General features: G+C 40.3%; 1 protein-coding gene across 3 annotated transcripts; it reads right to left on the bottom strand.

The window, feature by feature from the left end:
* Nucleotides 1-219: 219 nt before the first annotated feature.
* Nucleotides 220-21598, bottom strand: gramd2aa (GRAM domain containing 2Aa). 3 transcript variants are annotated; one of them, XM_026378602.1, is made up of 12 exons: nt 21413-21598; nt 15360-15464; nt 10409-10466; nt 8748-8820; nt 7858-7961; nt 7257-7355; nt 5457-5528; nt 5305-5361; nt 4030-4207; nt 2598-2691; nt 1533-1637; nt 221-1400 (listed from the first exon to the last, which is right to left on the bottom strand). In XM_026378602.1, the coding sequence occupies exons 1-12, from the start codon at nt 21550-21552 to the stop codon at nt 1397-1399; spliced, it is 1089 nt and encodes a 362-aa protein (XP_026234387.1). In that variant the 5' UTR covers nt 21553-21598; the 3' UTR covers nt 221-1396. The 3 variants fall into 3 exon arrangements, with proteins under 3 accessions (XP_026234385.1, XP_026234387.1, XP_026234386.1); XM_026378601.1 differs by lacking the exon at nt 21413-21598 and adding an exon at nt 19021-19508 and having other exon boundaries at nt 222-1400; XM_026378600.1 differs by lacking the exons at nt 15360-15464; nt 21413-21598 and adding an exon at nt 19021-19519 and having other exon boundaries at nt 220-1400; nt 8748-9075.
* Between the last annotated feature and the right edge of the window lie 130 nt (nt 21599-21728).

The raw sequence follows: 21728 nt of genomic DNA, 5'->3' as shown, positions 1-21728 counted from the left end.
TGGTTTTTCTGTGCAATGAGAAAACTTTCCAGCTTCTCCAGTTTATCCAGCCCTTTTCAAAGCCCAACATCTATTTGTACTCATCTATGTTCTGACTGCAGTCAAGGTTTATTTTTGTAGCTTCTGAAGAGATGATATCAGAAAATACATTTTTAAACAGTGACATGTTATTAAACCGTAACATCTGGGTAAAAACCAGTGCTGCTGGTCTACATCCAACACTCCATGTGTCATTTATTGAGCGCTGTGCACTTCTGCCAACATTATGTTCCAGTGTTATAAGCTGGACTGAGTTACAGAGGCGACTAAAATTTACTGTGCTGTTAGAGTCAAGCCTTTTCTTGGTGGCCCACATGTAGCGCGTGCTATTATGAACCAGTAATGACTGAAATAAATTAAACCACATACATTTTTTGTTGATCTATATTTTGTTGCCAATTTAATTCATAGATTTCACAAACTAGTCTCGGACAATATTTCATCCATTGTTGTAAAATCAGAACAATATTTACTAGGCAATGGTATAATAACATAAACATCAGAAGCTCAGTGTGTAATTCTTGAGTCTTTGGTGACTTCATTTGAAATGTATAAAAGAAAGAAAAAGCCCTGACACTCATTTCCCACAGCAAAGTAAAACAACACAGTATACATGTCATTCAAATTAGAGTTAACACCTACAAGTTAGTGTTGCTAGTGCTTCAGTTAAAAGACTGATAACTTAATTCAGTAAAGTATCTCTAGTCATAATTTCCTTCCATAAATACCTTCAAAAATGGCAACTGAGTACCTATTATCAAGCAAAATACATAGAAACTCTTAAAACAGTTACATACAAGTGAACTACATAAAAAAAAGTGCATTGTCACAGCTAGTTTTAACCTTCCTACCGAAGTCTATGGCAGATCTCACCAGAAAAAAAAAAAAGAGAAAAGTTTGCTAACACTACAACTCACCTGAAATATGTGTACTACCAGTTATTTCAAGTAATTCATGTGTTGAATTATCTCTTACCTTGTAACCCTCAATCTCCATCACCACTAAACTCTCTCGCTATTTCAGGATCTCTTTATAATGCAGCATCACATGGTTAAAGATGAAATGTCTGTGAGAGGGACGGGCCATGGCAGACAATCATAATTACAAGTAAGATCTACTTTGTGTTCATAAATAATAGTCTGTTTTTTGCATAGTTTGGAAGTGATCATTGATTAGGAACTGGTTCCACAGAGGGAGGCTCCATGAGATGCCTGGTCGGATGCTCCTTCATGTGTTGCCGCTGGTGCGAGGTGGGTCTCTTCTGGACTGATCCTCGATCTGTTCACTGCATCATAAACTCCAAACACGAGGAGCGCAAACAGCAGCCGAACTGGTGCATTACAGCAGAGAGCAGTGGTTACCTGGAAGAGAAAAAAGCAGCCAGGCTAGAAACTGGAGAGGGAATCAACATCAGAGCGCTCGTGCAGAACTGCAGAATATTTTGCAGAGGTACATATTTTAAAGTGCAGATGAAGTAGCTGGGGCAGTCATACCTCTCCCTCAGGGGTAGATTGGGGTTACTGAGGAAGGACAGCTGCTGCTCCAGACTGCACACACGGAAGGCCAAGTAGCACGATGACAGGATGAGGAGAATAATGCTGATGTAAGAGGAGGAGACGCATATTAAGTCTTAGGATAACTTTGACAACAGCCACTGGAGATCACTGGTGATTTGAAGGAAGAGGGATGTAATGTCTCATGATGAACACTGGGAGGCAATCTCGGACTTTCTGACAACACGGCACAGCTCCTCTTGGGCCAGTTTTTACTCCTACATCTGACTTGAAGGACCCTAGCTGTGTATTTGGACTTAAAACATGTTAAAACATGTCTTTATTTTCCTGCAGAAACAAGTAACGATGAAGCCGATGACTGATTTCCAGGAGATAAATAAAGAATAACACGAAACTCTGCAGGCAGAAACACAGTATCTGATCTTAGTTTATGTTAGTGCTTTATTATGTCTTAAAGCACCTCAAACAGCATCTTTATCATATAAAATTGATCTGATTTATTCATTCATCGCATATTAAGATGTTTTGTTGCCGTGCTAATACATCACACTGACAATACAGTGGGATTTTTTATTTATGTATCAGTTTACTAAAGATGATTCCAGGTTTGAGTTTATGACATATAAAAGGTTTTCTAAGGTATAGTTGGTACTTTGAGCTTATATGTATATACAGACAATGTATTCTTTTCCTCAGCATGGGGTCAAAGGTCAGTATCAGCTACAGGACAATCCTTCAGAGGCAGGCAGTCATTATTCACTCAGGGACACTGGACGGGTGAAGTCTCCTGTTGCAAGGAAGAGCTAAGACAAATGATTTGATGCATTATGATGACTCTTAATAATAAAGCATCAATGGAGGCGAATTCTCTGAGGAAAAATACAAATTAAAAAGCGCTTTAATAGCTCTGATCCCCGGCGTTCCACCAGAGCGACTGACCACTATTTTTATCAGCATGGAAACGGTCGCAGCATGTGTGGCCCTGTGAGTCAGCTGTTAGAGGAGGTGAAGGTGGAGATACTGTGTGTCCCGCTGCATACTCACAGCAACGTGAAGAACTTGAGCAGCTGGTACTCCATCTGGCCCAGCTCTGCCACTGGCTCTGATAAAAGACCTCTGTCTGTCTGCAGCACTCGCTCTGTAACACGTGTACACGCACAATAACAAAAACCATTAGCAGTGCTCGGCTTGACTGTGCGACATGTTTCACTTTTAATAGTGCTGCCACCTGTTAGTGGACATCTGAACGCTGTGCTCTCACTGTCACATATGAAATACCAGCGGTTAGAGATTTTCTAACAAACATTAACCCAGCGAAGAGCTGTATGCTGGATTAATAAGCACATAATCATTTGTTGACTTTATTTTTGCCAAGGGCACCTGCAATTGTAAAAAACTATTAGTATCATGTAAAGTTAAAGCTAAATATAATATAGATTCTTTATTTTTATGCATAGTAAAGAATCACATTGATTACATTACCTTCTATTCATAACATTCATAACAATAACACAGCACACACTCTAATATCTTAATCATCATTAGCCAACGTCTCTATTATTATGACTGACTTGTTACTGACTTGTTATTATGTCGTTCACCAGGCAGATTTCTTTTAATTACATGACGGCCCCGCTCTCCGCTCCACATGTGAGCTGTGACACCTGCCAGTACGCAGCCATTAAACGCTCCTCAGTCAACTTTGACGGCAGACATTGTTTGCGGTAATCTCTACTTTATCTGCATCGGCCCAAAGCTTTTTTAATACAAGCTCCCGCGTGATTTAATCGCTATTTGGAGCTTAACGTGCTATTGCATAAGAGAGATGTTGTCATCCAAAAGCAATTACTCTCCTTCTTGTGTTCAATCTCACACACACAGACACACAATTCAATAAAAACACAGATACAGTACACAAATATCCTGTACACCCATATATCTTAACTCTTTATCCACATCTCACAGGAATTACACAGTAAACATGGTTTGACGACAACAAACATCCACTGTTATCCTTTAATGAAGACACAACTCCTCTCATGCCCTGTGGTCACTGACTCAGTAGCATAGTGACCAGTTTGTTTGTTTTTAACTTGCACTGAAGACTTGCAACCATGCAACACTACCTTCACCTTGCTTCACAGATGTACAGGCATCAAGGTTTGTATGAATGGTTGTTTGAATACGTATGTGTGTGCAAGATAAATATCATTGGTCAAAATAAAACATAAAAAAACACCTTTCACCTATTTTTCCATGAAAATTAAAAAACATAATGATTTATTATATAGTCTAAGGTTCTTTAATGAGACATGATTTTGATATTTTCATACCTTGTCTTCTAATTGTCTGTCTCTTTTTAAGTGACTTTCCACTAAATTAAACTAAACTAAACAAACATAATGAACAAAAATCAAACCTTGAACCTTGCATATATAACAACACTGCTTTGTCAATGTACAGATAGTTTCATCACCTTCCAGCGGCTGTTCTGACTTGAAGGGTGTGTCTGTGGTGCTCAGGCCACTGGTGGAGTTCCCCAGGAGGTCAGGAAGGGAGGAGGACACAGACACCACTGAGGGTTTCCTTCTCCACTTTAACACTGATGGGAATTCATCAACCACTGGGAATTCATCAGGAGCTGGAAACTCATCCTGCGGCACAGAGAAAAGAGGATAATATTTTGTTGTTTATTTGTATCTCATCATTCGAACCTCTCCCTGACACTGAGAACTGAGATATGTAAAAAAAAAACACCTTTCACTTTATCATAGTCGAGTGTTGGCCTTGGCTGTCCACACAGCTGATTTGACTTTTAAAGTATCACTGAACAATTTCAGCGATACTTTCAAGGAAATGGTGAGTGTTTTCATTTCTGTATGGTAATAGTGCAGTTAAAAATGTTGGTAACCTGCACCCCTGCAGCTTTAAATGCAAATATGTTGTTGCATTTTGGCCAAGATTAAGTGGACAATCCAGTGAGGAGTTCCAATTTACAACCATTTAAACAGTGATTGATTTCTACGGCACCTTGTGCTAACAGGGCAAAGAGATTTTTAGCAATTAAAAAATTAAATTCTGGACATTTATTTTTGATTATGATTGAAATTGGTTTTCATTTAGCAGATTTACAAGTCAGGTACAAGGCAAAGGCAGGATAAGCATAAGGCGGTCTTCCCTAGGGACCCCTACTGGAGGCAGCCGGGATTCAAACCCCAGTCTCCCACATGGAGGACAACGATAGCACCACTACACCATCCAGCCACTCTTTTGTTAGTATAATTCAGGCATTTTAACATGTAGGAATGTTAGGAATGATCAAAGCTTTATAACACCTTCACCATCATAATCTAATAAAAATCTAATTTGAGTAATATCAGTCTACATTACAGCAGGATCGAGGATGAGCACGGTAGCTGAACCTAATTATTGCTGAATACAGAAACGTTTCTGTCGCAGAACGGTCTGTGGTACAAAAGGAAACAAGGTGACTCCACAGAGCTCTTTGATAACATCTTGCTGACTCGGGGGATAATTCACTGCAAAGCTGCAGCTGTTACAGAATGATCTATTGATCCAGTGTGTGTTAGAAGGTAAGTCAGCCTGCAGCTCAGGTGCTGTTGTAATAATTAGAAATGACTTTAACTAGGTGTGTGTAAAAGAACCACACGTGCCACCTACGTCGATCTTTACATTGATGTTATGACGGCTTGTGAAAGCTTCTTGCAGTGAAAGACGTGTTGTCACTAACCAGTGATAAGGTTGGCTCCTCCATGAACTGCTTCAAGCTCAAACTCTTCCCATTGACCTGGCGAGAGAAAGGAAATCGAATCTTTAACTTGACGCGTGCGCCACACAGTGTGAATGAATGTTATGCTTATATGAACGTGTGTGTCCTCTGACCTGTAGGTGTGTGCAGATCCTGCGGAGGACATCATATACACTGTCCCTTGATAGCAGAGATACAAATACATACTAAAGAGATAAAAGAAGAGAAACAGTGATGCAGAAACCCCGCTGATATCCTTTTATACTTCCACTGAGGGTTTCTCTCAGTTTTATTTGAATAAGACAGATTAAAAAGCTTCAATCGAGTGTAACTCTTCTAACATGTTTTTATATGTGTACTATCAGCTGCTTTTGTCCACGTTAGTTCACAACAGTCACGTTGTATCTGTGATGGGAAATGAGGTGAAAAATACAAATGAGCCTGATTCACAGTCTGTTACAGACACAAGCTGTTAACTGTTTACCAACCTTAAAGATGTGCCATGTATAATTGAAATATGAGCACACTATGCAGACACACAAGGACAGATAGTAATCGTTGTGTGAGAGGAAACATTATGTTCATATACTGTATATCTTACATGCTTTGACAAAGGCGAACGCCTGTTAAGCCATAACTGCTCTGACCCGATGCGATGGCCAGATGATCAGAGTCTTTTGTTGGTTAAATGAGTTGAAATATAGCTGAGTAATACGTCACTCCTGAGGTGATTTATTTACTATTTTTCAGCAATATGCCAACCTCAGAACAATTTATTTACAGTCCTTTGCTAAATAAATAGTGAATCTCAAATCTACCTCTGACAGACCTCTTGCATCTCTGAGATTAAAAATCAACCCGCTCACTCTTTTTATTAATGGCCGATTTGTGTTAATCGCTGTTTGAGCTCCAATACACTAGTATAGTTGTGCATGTAGGATATAGTATATGTCTGAGGATCACTCAAAAGTATGTGTTAATTCCGAACTTTATGACTCCCATAATGCAAAGTATCCAACTCTTTTGAGTGTTGATAGTGGCAAAGGTTTAAGACTGAAATATAGTGGGCTCCAAATGAATGAGCCAAGGTCTGAGCCTATCTGCCATTTTGTGTCATGTACTGTGCCATTCAGACGTGTGAAGCCTTCTCTCAGACATCTCCAACTTGCTGGTGATGATGCAAAACAACGTTAAGATAACTCATTTAGCAGTAATCAGCTATCTGCTTATTCAAAGTGTCTCACTGTCATCAAACCACGACTCTTGTATAAAAGAGAGTATTTATTCAAGTTCTAAGCTCTTAAAACTGGAAACAAAGAATGATCCGATTTTTTCAGCTTCTTTCCACCTGCCAATATCTCCAATTTGTGCCGTTTAATATACAGTGAGCGCTAAAGTGGAGAAGTGACTTATCTGTGAGCTCCTCCGTGTTTTTACATTGCCTCAATTTATTAAATCATGCTTTTGAAGAACAAATGTTCTCAATCCTTTTCCCTCTTGTGTGCACTTTGCACACATGAAGAAACAAGTTATTAAGGAAACTCACCCTCTGAGGTACATAGACTTCCATGTATTTGGTCTGAGGTCTTTTTGTTCAATACTAATTGATAGTGGAAGACAAATTATATAGAGTTTACAACACCCCAGTGCTGATTGCTTGTTCATTCATGGTCTGTAGATACTAGAATAGATGAAAACACAGAGGACACAGTCTGATGTGACAGAAAGTTCCTTCCCTCCAGAAAGATTCTTCTTAACACTGATGTAATGGTGGAAAAACCCTTCACTCCACTGAACTACCAGGCTGAGACTCAACTCAGCCTTATATATAACATGATGTTGTTTTTTCCATCACATGTCACCTGGAAAATACAATCATGCTGTGCTAATCAGCATAAGTACTTTAATTTACAGAGATGGAGGGAAGTGTTTACCTTCTGGCCAGTGTCTGTAGTGATAGCCAAGCCATTGGGCACGAGGCCTGCAGTTTTATGTTTCTTCACCAGCCTCACAGAAACAACAGGGATAGCCACCTACAGAAGATCAATAAAGCCACAATTTATCTATTTTAAAGGTAAAAAACTTTCACGATTTGAGTAAATGGTGGCACAGAAGACTGACACTCCAGGAAAAGCCCCATGAAAAAAATCAATAGTGAACATGAGAGGTTTCTTATTTCAGTCAGAATGTGAAGAATGCAGTGTGAATAAGAAGCTTATTGTCACTCAGATGTCAGAAGAGGTTCAGTTTCAAGGAAATGAAGGAAAAGGAACAATTCACAACACATCAAAGAGAAAACCACATAACGGGTTAAGGTTAAAGGTTTAGGATTACTTGTTTTGGAACAGTGCAGATATAAAGAGAACAACATTTTCATATGCTGCAGAATACATCAGTCATACATCAGTCAGCTGATGATGCTGATTAACTTTGAGTCACATAATCTGTCAAGTTGTGGAGATCGTGAGCGAGTCGCTCAGTCAGTCAGCCGTCAGTCAGCTTGAGTTTATTACGGAGCGTGTCAGTCATTCATACCTTGATGTCTTTGCCAAAGAGGTTGGCATAGAAACAGAGCCAGTTTCTGGAAATGTAGAGCCGACCTTGTAGAAGGATATCTCTGAGAAGAGCACAGGAGTACACTGAGAACAGAAAAAGACAAAACACCAGTTCTCAGGATCGACAGATCAGCTGATACTGCAAAGATGAAGCTGGTCGTTCTGAAATTAGAAAGTTTAAGCATCTCAGAACTCGACCGGATGATGGACGTGTAGCAGAAACAATCACACAGTGCGAAGACGAGAGAAGTAGAACAAATAAGAATTACAAACAAACAGGTTTGTTCACAATCAGATATAAGGTATCAATATAAAACATATACAGTAGGAATATTGTTAATAAAAGCTCAAATCAAAGCTGCTGCTTGTTTTTAGCATTTTGGCTACAGTTGACATGAGGTTTAACCTGATCAGATCATTATAACAGATCACGTTTGTGTGCCATAAATAACAAATCATTGCTGATCATTTGTCTGAATAAGAAATACACTTAACACCAACATGGTTAATAAATATTCCAAAGTCTGTATTTTACAAGAGCACAGGTTGACATCTCCAAACAGCCTATTTTAACTGATTTTCTACATCATTTTCATTGATTTACTTGATAAATGATGTGATGACTTCATTTTTATATATGATTTGATTATTAGAAATTAGATTTCAGCACTAAATCTAAGTCATATCCAATATCTGATAAAGACACAGATATCATATCAACCATATATTGTTACTCTACATTTGCGGCTTGAAAAGAGTTAAAAAGATAAACGACTACAAATGAGAAAACAGGCAACAGAAAGAAAGCTAAAGCGAGATCTAGAAGAAGCATAACAAGCAGTTCAAAGGTTAGATGATAGAAAACTCTACCTTTCATGAGGATCTCATCCTTGGGCACACTCTGGAACAGTTTGTGGTACTGTGAGTTGTACTTGCTGACAGTCTGTGCAGAGGGACAGGGCAGAGTCATGAGCAGCTCCTTGGCGGACCGGCCTGTCTGCACAGCACCAGCAGCACCAGCACCGGCCGCACCGCCGGCCGCTCCACCGCCGCCGGCCACTCCGGCTCCGCTTGCCGCAGACACCACCCTCTCCCTCAAGGGACACGAGCTCTGCACCAGGCTCAGCACGTTGGCACCGTACACACACACACACTCGCGCACATCCAAGGCCTGGAGCAAGCTGCTGCAAGACACGCACTGTTCCCTGCCGCTGGTCAGTACGGAGCTGAAATGGAGGACGTGCAGCTACCTCTAGTCTACATGCATGTACAAACACACACTTGGCTCTACTGTGTACACCTACACACACAAACACTACTACACTACAGAGTTACAGCAACAGCGCCTCAGTTTACAGCCCCTGAGCTCTTTCTCAGGAACTACAAGGCTCTCTTTCTCTGTCTCAAATATACCTCCAGTGACTCTACACTTTGCAGCACCCAGCTGACACCCTCCCTCTCCTTCTCTCCTCCTTCATTCACGTACACACACTCTGTCCTTCATCATTCTGAGCTGACAAAAAACAACAAAACACACACTTGCCCCCGTACACACTTCCTCCTCATTACTGGAAGTTCTTTATTTCGCTGCCTTTTCCTCCGTCATCTAACAATCCTCACTTTTCAACATGAATCATACTTTTTTCTCCCTGAATTCACAAGAGGTCTCATTCATTCCTCGCCCTCCTCCCTCACAGCTCCAACTCTCCTTCAGCTCCTGATATCTCTGCCATTAGACTACCTCTATCTATGTATCTGTCCCCACACTGGTATCTGCTCAGTTTGCTGTTGTCTGCCACTCCTGTTTTTTTCTTTCTATTAATAGCTCATGCTAGAGCAGCTCCTGTCCTCAGAAACGTCAGAACATTAGATAGTAGGTTACAATAATGCAGAGGACTGAATCCCAGTGACATTAAATCCTGAGATCTCAAGTACACCAAAAAGAAAAAAGGTGTGCGTGGGAAAAAAAGGTGTTTTTAGAGTCTAAACCTTTTAGAACGGTCACTTTTAAAGAAAAGGTAGAAAAGATAAATCAAGGAGCATGTCTTCCATATGTAGCACTGTGAGAAAGTTGTGTGCATGTTTGATGTAAAGACTTTTATCTATTATACATTCTGCAGCTTGACAACGAACACATCACAGAAGAACAAGTGCAACATATGGTTTGGCCCCATGCTGGAGTCACAGTAAATGAAAGGAACAGAAGACACTGACACTAAATCCACAGAAGAACTGTGGTATTACAGCAAATAATGACGTTAATGATGTTTTAATCTGGCCTAAAAGTTTACGGATAATGACGTTTTAGATCAGGATAATCAAGAAGCATCTGATCAATATTATAATATGTTTAAAGTACCAGCATCTAATGTTTTCTGGTACTAGTATGAAATCTTGTTAGTATGTAATCACAAAGATAAAAATAACTAAAAAAAAATAAGGGAATGCCACTTTAATTAAGAAATAAACATTTCATTACATCAATCACACAACCAACTACCAATAAGCATCAGAAGAGAGGCGGCACTCACCGAGCCCCGGTAACATTTCTTCACATCTTCATAGGACAAGTCTTCAATCAGCTGAAACCTGTGATAAAAGGAGAAACACACTTAGAACTGACGTTCTCTTACCCGTCAGTAATAATAAATACACATTACACGTCTTCTAATGTGTTACTATGATCAAAAACTAGACTTATACTGATAATATTCTCATTGAAAGGCTGCTTAATGCTTTATCCACCCTGAGAAAGGCAAAACAGCCCTTGGCCATATGACATGTTAATCATCTCTGTGTGTAGAGCTGGAGGGAGATTAAGGCCGTCACAAAACAACATAGCCAAAGATTGTCTAAACACAAACAGTGACCATGCCAGGAGATTATCAGTGTTGTCCTTTTTAGAGTTAGAATCCATGAACACACACATCACTGGCATCGAGCCTGTCTCAGGAGGAACAGTCATGGTAGAGCAGCAGATGTCACAGCATGATACTCATATCTATTGCTAATTCAGACAGAACCAGCCAGCAGATGAAATACAGTGAAATCAGCCTCTTAATAAAATGAACGGCGGTGCCAGTTGAGACCCGTTAAGGATGAAGACATGCGTGACAAGATGGTTTCGATGGGCCGCTCTGTGACACAGACCTCCTTTTCTTCCTGTATCTCTGTGTAAGTGTTGGGTGATTGACAGTGAGCAGAGCATGGTGTAATGCACGGCTGATATGAAAACACTCCTGCACAAAGACATAGTGATAAAACAGAAGCACCAAATTGCAGTGTGTGCTGTGATGGATTGTCCCACTTGGTGGAAGCCATTTTTCATACTAAGAAAGAAAGAAAGAAAGCCATAAAAAAAAAGCAGAGAAAGCCAGTCCAAGCTTTTACTCTCTCAATTTTAAAATGAAAACAGTATCAGAACTATCATAAGGTACTTAACCAGGAAGCAAATTTAAAGTCCCTGTCGTACTTACCTCTAACATATTCCAGGAATATTAAGATGCTGCTTATGCAACATGCTACACATCAATGAATCAATGAGTTCTCAGTATATCACTATTATTCTGGGAGGAGCTCTACACTGCAATATAAAAGCATCTTTTACGTCAACATGTAAGGATGTTGACTCTTTGCCTGGTGCAATAAGTAGCTATTCTTAGCTGGTGTGGATTTATAGCACCTTTTAAACCAAGCCAGGTGAAAAAGTCCAGTTCAAAAAGTCAGCTAGGGCCAGTGTTTGCAACCTCATAAACATCATATAACAACAGCACCGCATTTGTATTCTCCTTTAAAAGCGTCCTTTGCCGTGTACAGAGAGGTCACATTATGTTCAAATACTCATGACTTGTGCCTTCGAAGCAGCAAAGTCACCGTGCGAGCTGAAGAGCGAATCTCCTCTGGGTGAGAAGATGCAGCAGTGTGACCTCTGTCCACAAACAGCCCTCCCTGATTCTGCTGCTTCTTTCCACGCGGCTCTGCCTCACAATGGAGACAAGAGCAGCAAACTCTGACCACTGTGGCGTCTGTCATACTGACACCAAGATAGATATGTCAGGAAAATTCAGATTTTCAAGTCTGACAGCGCAGTAAAAAGGCTCAATGTATGGAATAATCTATTTCACACCTTTTAAGACATTAAGACACTGAATCATCAGAAATGAAATCTTGGAATGGAAAATCATTAGAAAATATGAGAAAAAAAAATATATATATATATATATATATATATATATATATATATATAGAGAGAGAGAGAGAGAGAGAGAGAGCAAACATCTGCTAAACCCAGGAACAGAAGGTTTCTGCCATTGTATTGAATGGTTGAATAACTTTATCATTAAGTGCATTCTAGGCTGCAACAGACCATCGCATCACTTTCTTAGGGCAGTAGTTTTATATTAGCTGTTGGGTAAAAGGAGGAAGCAAATTGGAATATAAAAAATTAAATATACTGTACTATACTATACTAACTAAAACTAAAAGGATGAATGCCACTGTTGTTTGCTTAGCTCTTCTTCTCCAGTACTAATGCAAAGCAAAAACACAAAGACAGAACTGTTTCTGACATAGAGTACATTTAGGGACTTTAATAGTATACTACACACTGTGTAAATGCAAATAACAAGACATCATTTCACAACCTGGAAACATCGACTGCACTATAGCATACAGGGGGTTGAATTGAACTAACGTTCAACTGGATGAAATGATCTTGGTCAGTTTGTTGAGTGGTCATAGAGAGATGTGAAGGTACACAAGCTCATTTTTTATCTATAGCTCTATATAGTTTTTATCTAGAAGTGTAAATAATAAAATAAAATAATGGGATTGGCTCCAGCACCACTGTGACCCTTAACAGGAAAAGCCATTAGGATAACAGATGGATGCTAAAAAGCTACTGTACAGTACAGACACTACACTATATACTTTTTGGACCTTTATGCGTGTTACTTCAAACTACTGTTGCTGTTATGACCAAATTACCCCTACAGCGACAGCAATAGACAGAGAAAGCAAAAAGGTGTGTTTACACACAGCATACTGGAAGAATCATTGTGCCTACATGTAGACTTTAGTTATGATGGTTCGAGTTAGAGCAAGGGGCTAGAGAATACATTATGTCAATGAGTGTCCTCACAAGTACAGTGAGAAATGACCGCGTGTGTGTGTGTGTGTGTGTGTGTGTGTGTGTGTGTGTGTGTGTGCGTCAGACGAGGACGAGGCTGTTGTTTATGTTGTTTACAGCAGGGCGGTACAGCTGTGACAGCACGGCCAGCTCTCCCGCTGGATGTGTTGGACACCTCACAGACACGTGAAGAGATCCTTCATTCTATCAGAGATTATCTTCAAAGGAGCAGCAAGAAATCCACTCTGCACCCGGACAGAACAGTAACAGCCGTAGCTGCCGAAAGCGATAATGTGCCTTTAGCTTTTTCCATTAGAACGTCATATTATGGGATCTTTACTTATTAAATATACATTTCGTTAGCAGTAAAAGAAAGTGTCCACAGTATGAATGTTATATGTCTTTAAAGGTCACGACTCAATAATATCAATACGTGTACCATGAATTTCATGTCTAACCAAAGGTAATCAAGTCATTAGCAGAGACCCTCTGTTTAACCTTTCTAACATTTAATTATTTTTGTGGCTTGTTCTACACACGCAGCCATTTTCTTTTCTTTTCTTTTCTTTTTTTTTTTTTTATAAAATCACCCTCCCAGAAAAGACATCCCAGTATCTTGTGATCACATTATGAACAATAGTGCATGTGTGCTGCTTTTCCTGCCTGCTGCTTTCAGCCTATAAATAGGATCCACAGTGGCTCTGCTTTCCCAGGTGGAGAGAACAGAGTGATTATTAAAAGCACAGGCGGCTCTGTGGGGACTAGTTGGCTCTCTATCCCCCCCCCCCCACTCTCCATCTGTCTCTCTCTCTTTTACACAAGACCCACGTCTTAATCAATACTGCTGCTACATCTCAGTGAGCGTATAAAGAAAACTGCTGGAGGCGATTCCCAGTGTGACGTTGGGAGAACTGTGAGTGTTGCGTCTCAAGGTAAATCCAAGTTTTTAAAGAGGTCTTGACAAGGTCATGTCAGGTTGAGACGTGAGAAAATAAAACAAATGAACAGCCAGCTGTTAAAGTCACAACAGTGAAATCAGTGGATATAAATGAAATTCATTGTCATACCCCAAAAACACCACATATTTTTTTAGCTTAACTAAAGTACGACAAGCAACAGTAAGAAAATATGTTGCTCTGTCCAGGTACCAGAAGGCTGAGTAGTAAATCTACAAGTGAAGCACAATAAGGTATCAAAAGCCCAAAGTCCTCACAGAGCATCATTTCATGAGCTGTGGTTGACAAATGAAACCAGACCTTTGTATAAGCTCCTGTGAGCAAAACGAATCCTACTGTGTGTGTGCGTGTCCGCGTGTACGCATGCGCCTTTGCCCATGTATCTCAGTGCCCTTGGCTGTGAGGCTGAATAATGAAACTAATTACAAGCTCAAAGAATCCTAAATTGAATCCTAAATTAGAAAGCGAACACCTCCCATCGGTGGCCGGTGCAGCAGTGGACTCCCAGTCAATAATTTAGCTGGAGGGGAAGAAACTGTTACTGAGACAAGTGGATAGATTCTCTCTGAGAAAATGTCCTCGAGAGGAAGCTGTGTGTGCTTTAAGATATTAACTTTCTCTTCGCGAGATGCTAAATTAAACTTGATGCAGATGAATAATGGAGCTGCTATAATCAGCCATTTTAGAAGCCAGTGAGGTGCAGTGATTTGTATTTCTCCTTTTCTTTTGATATGTTCTGCCCCCTAATGGCCGTGTAACATTTGATCCAGCTTTTCATACTGCCGCATATTCACAGTCGTCGGCGGTAACAGATGACAGTGTTGAGGTGAGTTGATGCACTTGACACAGCAGATGAAATATGGACACACCGCTTGCTGCATAAACTCTACTCACTCTACTAAAAGTTCAAGACTGAGTCCCTCCCTCCCCTTCAGTGAGTCCACCACATCATGCTCCAACGCTAAATCCTATCACGGAGCAGATTCCCCAGGATTACACTGCCCGTCTCCAATCTGTCTTATATAAGATGCAAAAACAAACACATTTCTGTCTGCAAAAACTAATGTGTTTAAAATGTTCTGGAAAGTGTTACTAGCAGAAACTAGATCACGTTTCATTTACTCAACACACATATGTTCTCCACAGGCCTACGGGTGGAAAATGTTTTCTTATAAGTCTCTGTTTGTGCACGTGTGTGTGTGTGTGTGTGTGTGTGTGTGTGTGTGTGTGTCTGACTATTGTCCGAGATCAAATACAGCCGAAATAAAAGCACAGAGCAAGTGCTGTGAAAATAAATCTCCTACGGCTGTAACCCATGACCGTGCACAGGATGCAGATGGAGCCTGGAGACACAGCGAGTGTTGCAGAGCAGAGCGTGTTTGCGCGTGTGAGATTTGCCTGAAGTGGCCGTGTGTGTCGTCATCCTTGGAGGGGTCCAGGTCCTGAGTAGAGAGCAGGCCTGCTTCTTCGCTCTGCTCCTGCTGCTCAGTCATGCTCCTGGCCCTGAATACACAAACACACAGCTCTGTGTTAACAGCAGGAACCCTCTCTGCTGGACCTTCATGTACACTTGTAAAAAAAATGATGTTTGTTTTTGTCTCCAGGTTTGTTGCTTCAGAGGGGAAAAAAAGGTTTATGGGTTAAAAACAAGTGGACTCTGTCTTTAAAATCAACAACTGTGGTGACGCAACATTCAAAGTCTGATTCTGCTGGTTTACACTACATTAAAAATCTCCCGTCAGCAAAACAGAGAGTTTGTGCAAACGGGGTCGGCGTCTGCTCTCCCCCAGATGTTCCAAATGGAGCATCTCAGCAGCTGTGCAGATGGCTGACCTGATGTGCTGACTCGAACCTTTTTTAAAAATACGCTTCGTATTTCTCAGCACCAAACGTCTCAGGAAACAAACTGCGACAAATACCAGAAGAACAAAATGGCCATAGGTTACCAAAACCTACTATAAATAAACAACTACAATAACACAAATATATCTTAACAAACCCTAATTCACTTCTTAAACTCCAACAATCGTCCACCCAAATCCTGCCGTGTGACATTACAGCATGAGCGCTGCAAAGGTTGAATTGCCTTTCCTCTTCTCACCTGCGTATTAAATGTTTCTTTCTCCCTCACATGTAGGCACAAACACGCACCTGCCCTGTGACATGTTTTCCTCTGGGAGAAGAGAAGCCATCACCACCTGCTCTGGTGTAATTACAGGTGCTGATGGAAATAGGCTTCTACATGTGGTTTCCTATGTATTATCTCTAATTGGCCAGAAGCTTTGCGTCAGGCACTGTCCTGTTCAAACAACAGGGACTTCTTGGTGCTCGAGGTTACAGCTGATGGGGAGGAGAAGAGCCTCTTGTAATAGATATGAAGAGGATGTGTGGGATCTTTTCATCCTGAAGCTTAAGACATTTAGGACGGGTATCTGATCTGAGATGTGGGCCTAAGGGCAAAATGAAGGCTTTTGGTTGTGCTGCAGTTCACTTGAAGACAATAAACAAAGCCGGCTTGTAGTTGACTTGAACAGGAAGTGGTTGAGTCGGAGTAATGCAATAAAACCCAACTATAAAAGTGTAACTAACTTATTCATTATAACTGTAAACACATCATCCACAGGATAGCAGAAACAACTTTATACCTTCAGATTGAAAAACTCCTGATTGACTTGTTGATGAGTCACTTTTTTAAATGTGGGAAATAAAGACAATTCATTTGATTCTAAATCACAGAGCAAACATTGTGAGTGAGAACAGTATGAAAACAAGCTTGAAGAGACATCATTCACATGAGATAATAAACAGATTTTAAACCTTTTTATGATGTTTTTTCCTGACAACTGGACAGACAGACATCATCTGAACGCGAGGGGAACAGACTTTGGAGGTTTTTTATTGGTAACCTCATTAACAACATGTTTGTCTTGTTGTCTAAAAAACTAATGAAACACAAAACAGATCTAGTCACAAAGTCAGTGAAGCAGCCTTGTGATAAACGTTGTTATATCACTGTGAGGGGTAAACTTTTTTATTTTTTATTTAGTCTTCTTCAGGTTTCCTGAAACTCTAATTAATGATAAATGATAATGATAAAAAAAACAATGAATGTTGCCTCACATCTCTCAGTCGTTCAGACTATATTAACGTGTGTCAGTACATTATTAACTGCACTTGAAATTTAGCTGTTTATGTAAGTCAGGAGAGCGAGACTGAGACAGAATATACCAGCCTGACAAGTTTCTAAGGTAAATAAGTAGTGAGATGTTTGTGCATTAATTAATACGACCTAGAAGCAGATCAACGTGCACAACACACCTGCAGGTTAATTCCCTACGTTGAACAAAAGACATTTCTCCGAGGGAAGAGACTAACAGATAGGACATTATAAAGCAGCAGTTAGCTTCACCACACTGTGGCAGATTGTGTTGAACTTGATGTGAGTTTTAACAGGAAACCAATGTAGCGAGAGGAAGTTGAGCGATGTGGAAAATCTTGGGTTGGGTACCTGGAGTGGTCTGACGGCCAAGGCCTTTCTCCATCTCGACAAACAGGAACGCTCAATAATGTGTTTGTCAGCAGCAGCACGGCTCATCTGAACAGTCTGTGGTTTTATATTTGCCTTGTCGCAGCACTCCTATAACTGTTTCGCTTTCTCTGCTTCCTTCTCACTCGCTGACCTCAGACCCTCAGGTTCAAACAAACGGGTCACAGGTAGACGGCAAACAGTAGCACCGAGCACAGGACTGTCAGCACACCTCAAGGAGACTCTGAGACAGGCGGCAGGTTGACAGCACGGAAAGCAACACGCTCTGCTGTGTTTAGAAAGGCTGAGTGAGTTGAGCTGAGGACAAAGGTTTAATTTGTCTGAGAAGCTGAACGTGGGCCTGCGTCACTGTGGGAGTTATCAGCTGTCAGCACAGGAGGGCTTTCTCCTCTGTGGGTTCAACTTCTGATTACAAAAAACAGGCCAGAGAAATCAAAAATAAATGCAAAAAAGGGACTTTTGCATCTGATTTGAATAATTTTCACAGCACTGTTGCATCACTTGTAACTCACTGACTATGTTTATCCAAAGTGCTGGTTGTCACTGCTTCCTCCCACAGTCCAAACAGGACCGTCTCAACACAGGTATGTAGGTGAACTGCTGACTCTTGTTCATAGGTGTTTGTGTCTCTACAGACTGTGTTTACATGCACAGCGGTTCAGATGACGGTTGGATATTAATCCCTGGGTTTTTCTTTGTTGTGTTTTAACTTTATTAAGTCTTTCATAAGCACACATCTATAGAAGTGCAACACCAAAACTGGCTCCTGATGTGAATTTACTCACACTTTTCACTATAAATAACAACCTCATAAATATAACGACATAGACTGCAGTGCTGAATGGTGCAGGGCTGGACTTCTTCTTGATAAACGCAGCTTTTTATGATCAGAAACAGCAAAAACAGCACCAGGTTTGTCAAGAGAGCAGGTGAAGATCAGAACAGACGCAAGTGTTCAACGTAAAAGCACAAAGTGAATAAATACACTGTCCAAGGACATTACAAATCATTTGTGTGGAATCATAATTCACACATAAAATGGAAAACTGCACAATTACTTTCTGGTAATTACTCTAATAAGTATCCTACACTTACAGCCTACATTTTCACTATAGAAGAAATCATACTGCTTAACTAACTATATATTTAATAATAATAACATAAACGACACATTGATAGTTGCGATGATAAAAACGTAATATGTCAAAAAATATTACTTTTAATTTTGCCAATGTTTATCTTAACAATTACTTGATTTATCACTTATTCCATAAAAAGTTCAATGTGGCTTCTTAAAACGTTAAAACCCAAAGATATAGGGTGAGTTAGGTAAAGTAAGAAGCTCTTAAACATATTTATTTAGTTAAAATAACAGATGATCGTGTTATTTCAATGATTCTAATTATTCGGAAATAACGCTGACGGCGAACGCTCGTCTTTTATTGTGAAACCGCACCGGAAGCCCGCTCTCTCTCCTTCCGCCCACCTTGACGCCTCTTAAACAGCTCCTACCTGTAGCTCATGAGCTGAAGAGACTTTTCTCGCGGTGCCGTCGCCTTCTCGCCGCTCGACACTCATGCCTTCCTCGGTGAAATCATTTCACGTTGTTTAAAAAAACACACACACACACACAAAAAAAAAGAAAACATCCATTTGGGCCGTGGCTCGGTCGAGCTGAAGCGGACGGAGGCGGTGAAGGAGCTGCGAGCTCCGGAGCAGCGCGTCCGACTGAGAGAGAGGTGGGCTGAGCTGTTACCTCGATCCCCGTGTGAGCTGTTTACTGACTGGCACTGGATCAGACTGCGGCTATTTTCTTCCCACACACGCCCAGGACAACGTAACAGCAGCCTCAGCTCATGGAGACGTGAGCCCTCCTCACTGAGCATCCCTGCAGAGGCTGGAGCTGAGTTCACATCCTCACATGTACAAACACACGCACTGTTAAGTTGTTATGTGCAAAACAAACGTGGATCCTGTGTTTACTTTACTCCTCTACTTGTATCAGCTGATCAGGTTTCAGTATTTCACAATACACCAGCTCCTTTATCTTTAACAAGGGATGAATCATCTCCAGTGAGCTACTAACACAAGACTGATGAATATTATTATTATTATTATTATTATTATTATTACACTGTAAACTCTCAGTCTGCAGAATCAGCAAATACTTTAAATTAGGGTTCATGTGAATATCTAAGTTTGATATTTTCAAGCTAATTGGAATTAAAATGTAGAGTTTTTATTAATAAATAAACATGAGTTGTTCTGACTTGAAGTCTTTCAACTTAGCTAAAACACAAATTAGCATGTTAGCAGACTTCCCAGCATGCATCTGTTGAGTTAATGTTCTTATTAAAGATTTTAATAAAATATTGTTCTTTTTAGTTCTTTATAGAAAATAATCATGATGCAAACTTGCTGTGTGTCTTTAATCCACACGTACATTCGATCACGGTTGTTGTCCCTGGCTTTTGAAGAGTTTTTTTTTTTTCAGATTGAAAGAAGTTTAGAGGTCGTGTAATTAACAAAACTACAGGTACTGTACATATTAGATCAAACAACACTAGAGTTTTAAATCCAAACAACTACCCAACGTGTTCAATGAAGTAATAAATCTAAATCAGCCAAACTAAGACACAAGTAGCATCCAGTATTTAGTCAACATTTATCATTTGTAATATTTTAAGGCGGCTCTTTGACTTGTGTTTTTTAAGTTGAAACAAGTACAATTTTACAGTCCAAGTAAAAGTAAGGTATTATCTATAAATAGCATTAAATAATTAGTCTAATAATCATTATATTCATAGATAAATGTGAAAGCATTATACATTTTCACATTAAAGTATGAAACTTCCTGATTGAAAACTCTTGTCCTTTGAGGTCAGTTATGGTAATAAGTATATTATTGTCTACTAAACTGTGTATGACACAGTAAATAAAGACAGAAGAGAGAATCACTGTGCAGTGACATGTCAAAAAGCCCAAAATATATATTTTGTTAATTTGCATAATTATGTAAAATAAACAAATACTGATGAAGCATGAAAAAATTCTGCTTCTGCTTAAGTACTAAGAGTTTTGTATTTAAATATATACAGTTAAAAACTTTCAGTTATCCATCTGCAATAGGTGAAGCCACAGTCGGAGGTGGAGGCACTTTTCAAAGAGGCTGTTCCAGCTTCAGTGTGAACGTGATGCTGGAAAAATATTGTATTCTCCTGCAACTCTGTAGAAACTTATGTGTAACCTAAAAAACTCACATAGAGACAAAAGGTGGATCGCATTAGGTTTACAGTACCACTTAGCAGCATCTGTGGGCTCTGGATCACAGACTGTATCCAGCCAAGGCTGAATTATGTGTCCAAACTGCAGGTGAAACAAACTATTACATGTGTAAAGGAGAAGGAACCTGAAAAATCAGGATTAAAAAATGTCCTGAATTAGTGACAAAGAACATGTGACACATGCAGATGGGAAATACTGTCAGCTGGCATCATCACCCAGCATGACCCATCTTTGCAGAGTTGGTTTAATCCCTTCACTCTGTGGTTTTTTATTCTCTGTTTATTGTTCTAACACAGTCAAGTGTTTAGTTGGACTCAAAAACACTTAAATTGGAAGCCTGATGTCTTGCTGCTTGTTCAAAAACATCAGTAGATGTCTCTTAAAGTCTCTCCTTATTGTTTTAATGTTTTTTTTTTTTGTTAAGTAATATTTTTTTTACATATATACAATGAATGGGATGTCTTCCTGATATTCTCCCTTTGCTCAATTCACATCCCAATTGGCCCAGTTTAAACATCCTTCTCTGACACCTGGACTCACCTCGTAGGTGTAACTCATGGCAGCTACTTTAAATATTCAGTGGCTTCAGTGTGCTCAAGATGCTGTGGTGTTGACTGACCTGGCTCTGTTGGCTGCTATCCTCTGACTGCAGTTACCATGAGAGAAGCGGTAGTGGGGGACCTGGTAGTATCTCTCCTGGCCTGGGGCCTCGTCGGCAGGCAGGGCCTTAGGGCTGGCTGCGTAGATAGTGCATCCCATGAACACCTCCTGGTAGTTACCCTCAGTGTCCCACAGCGAGCGGAGAAGAGCCGGTATCGTTCCTCCGAGCGGCCTGTCCCGTCCTGATGCCAGCCAGCTGCTCTGTGCAAAAGCCATCGGCTCAGCACTTTGCTATCTTAACCCCTCCTTTCCTGTGAATCTCTCCTCCAGCCAAC

Source organism: Anabas testudineus, chromosome 3, assembly GCF_900324465.2.
Source record: "Anabas testudineus chromosome 3, fAnaTes1.2, whole genome shotgun sequence".
Classification (NCBI taxonomy): domain Eukaryota; kingdom Metazoa; phylum Chordata; class Actinopteri; order Anabantiformes; family Anabantidae; genus Anabas; species Anabas testudineus.
Note: the sequence above shows the minus strand (reverse complement) of the source record. Positions and strands in the feature narration are given on the sequence as shown.

Coding starts and splice junctions, on each gene's coding strand:
- gramd2aa (XM_026378600.1), bottom strand. Junction 9,076..10,408: donor AGAAATGTTACCGGGGCTCG/GTGAGTGCCGCC, acceptor GGCAGGGAACAG/TGCGTGTCTTGCAGCAGCTT. Junction 2,692..4,029: donor GTCAGAACAGCCGCTGGAAG/GTGATGAAACTA, acceptor CACGTGTTACAG/AGCGAGTGCTGCAGACAGAC.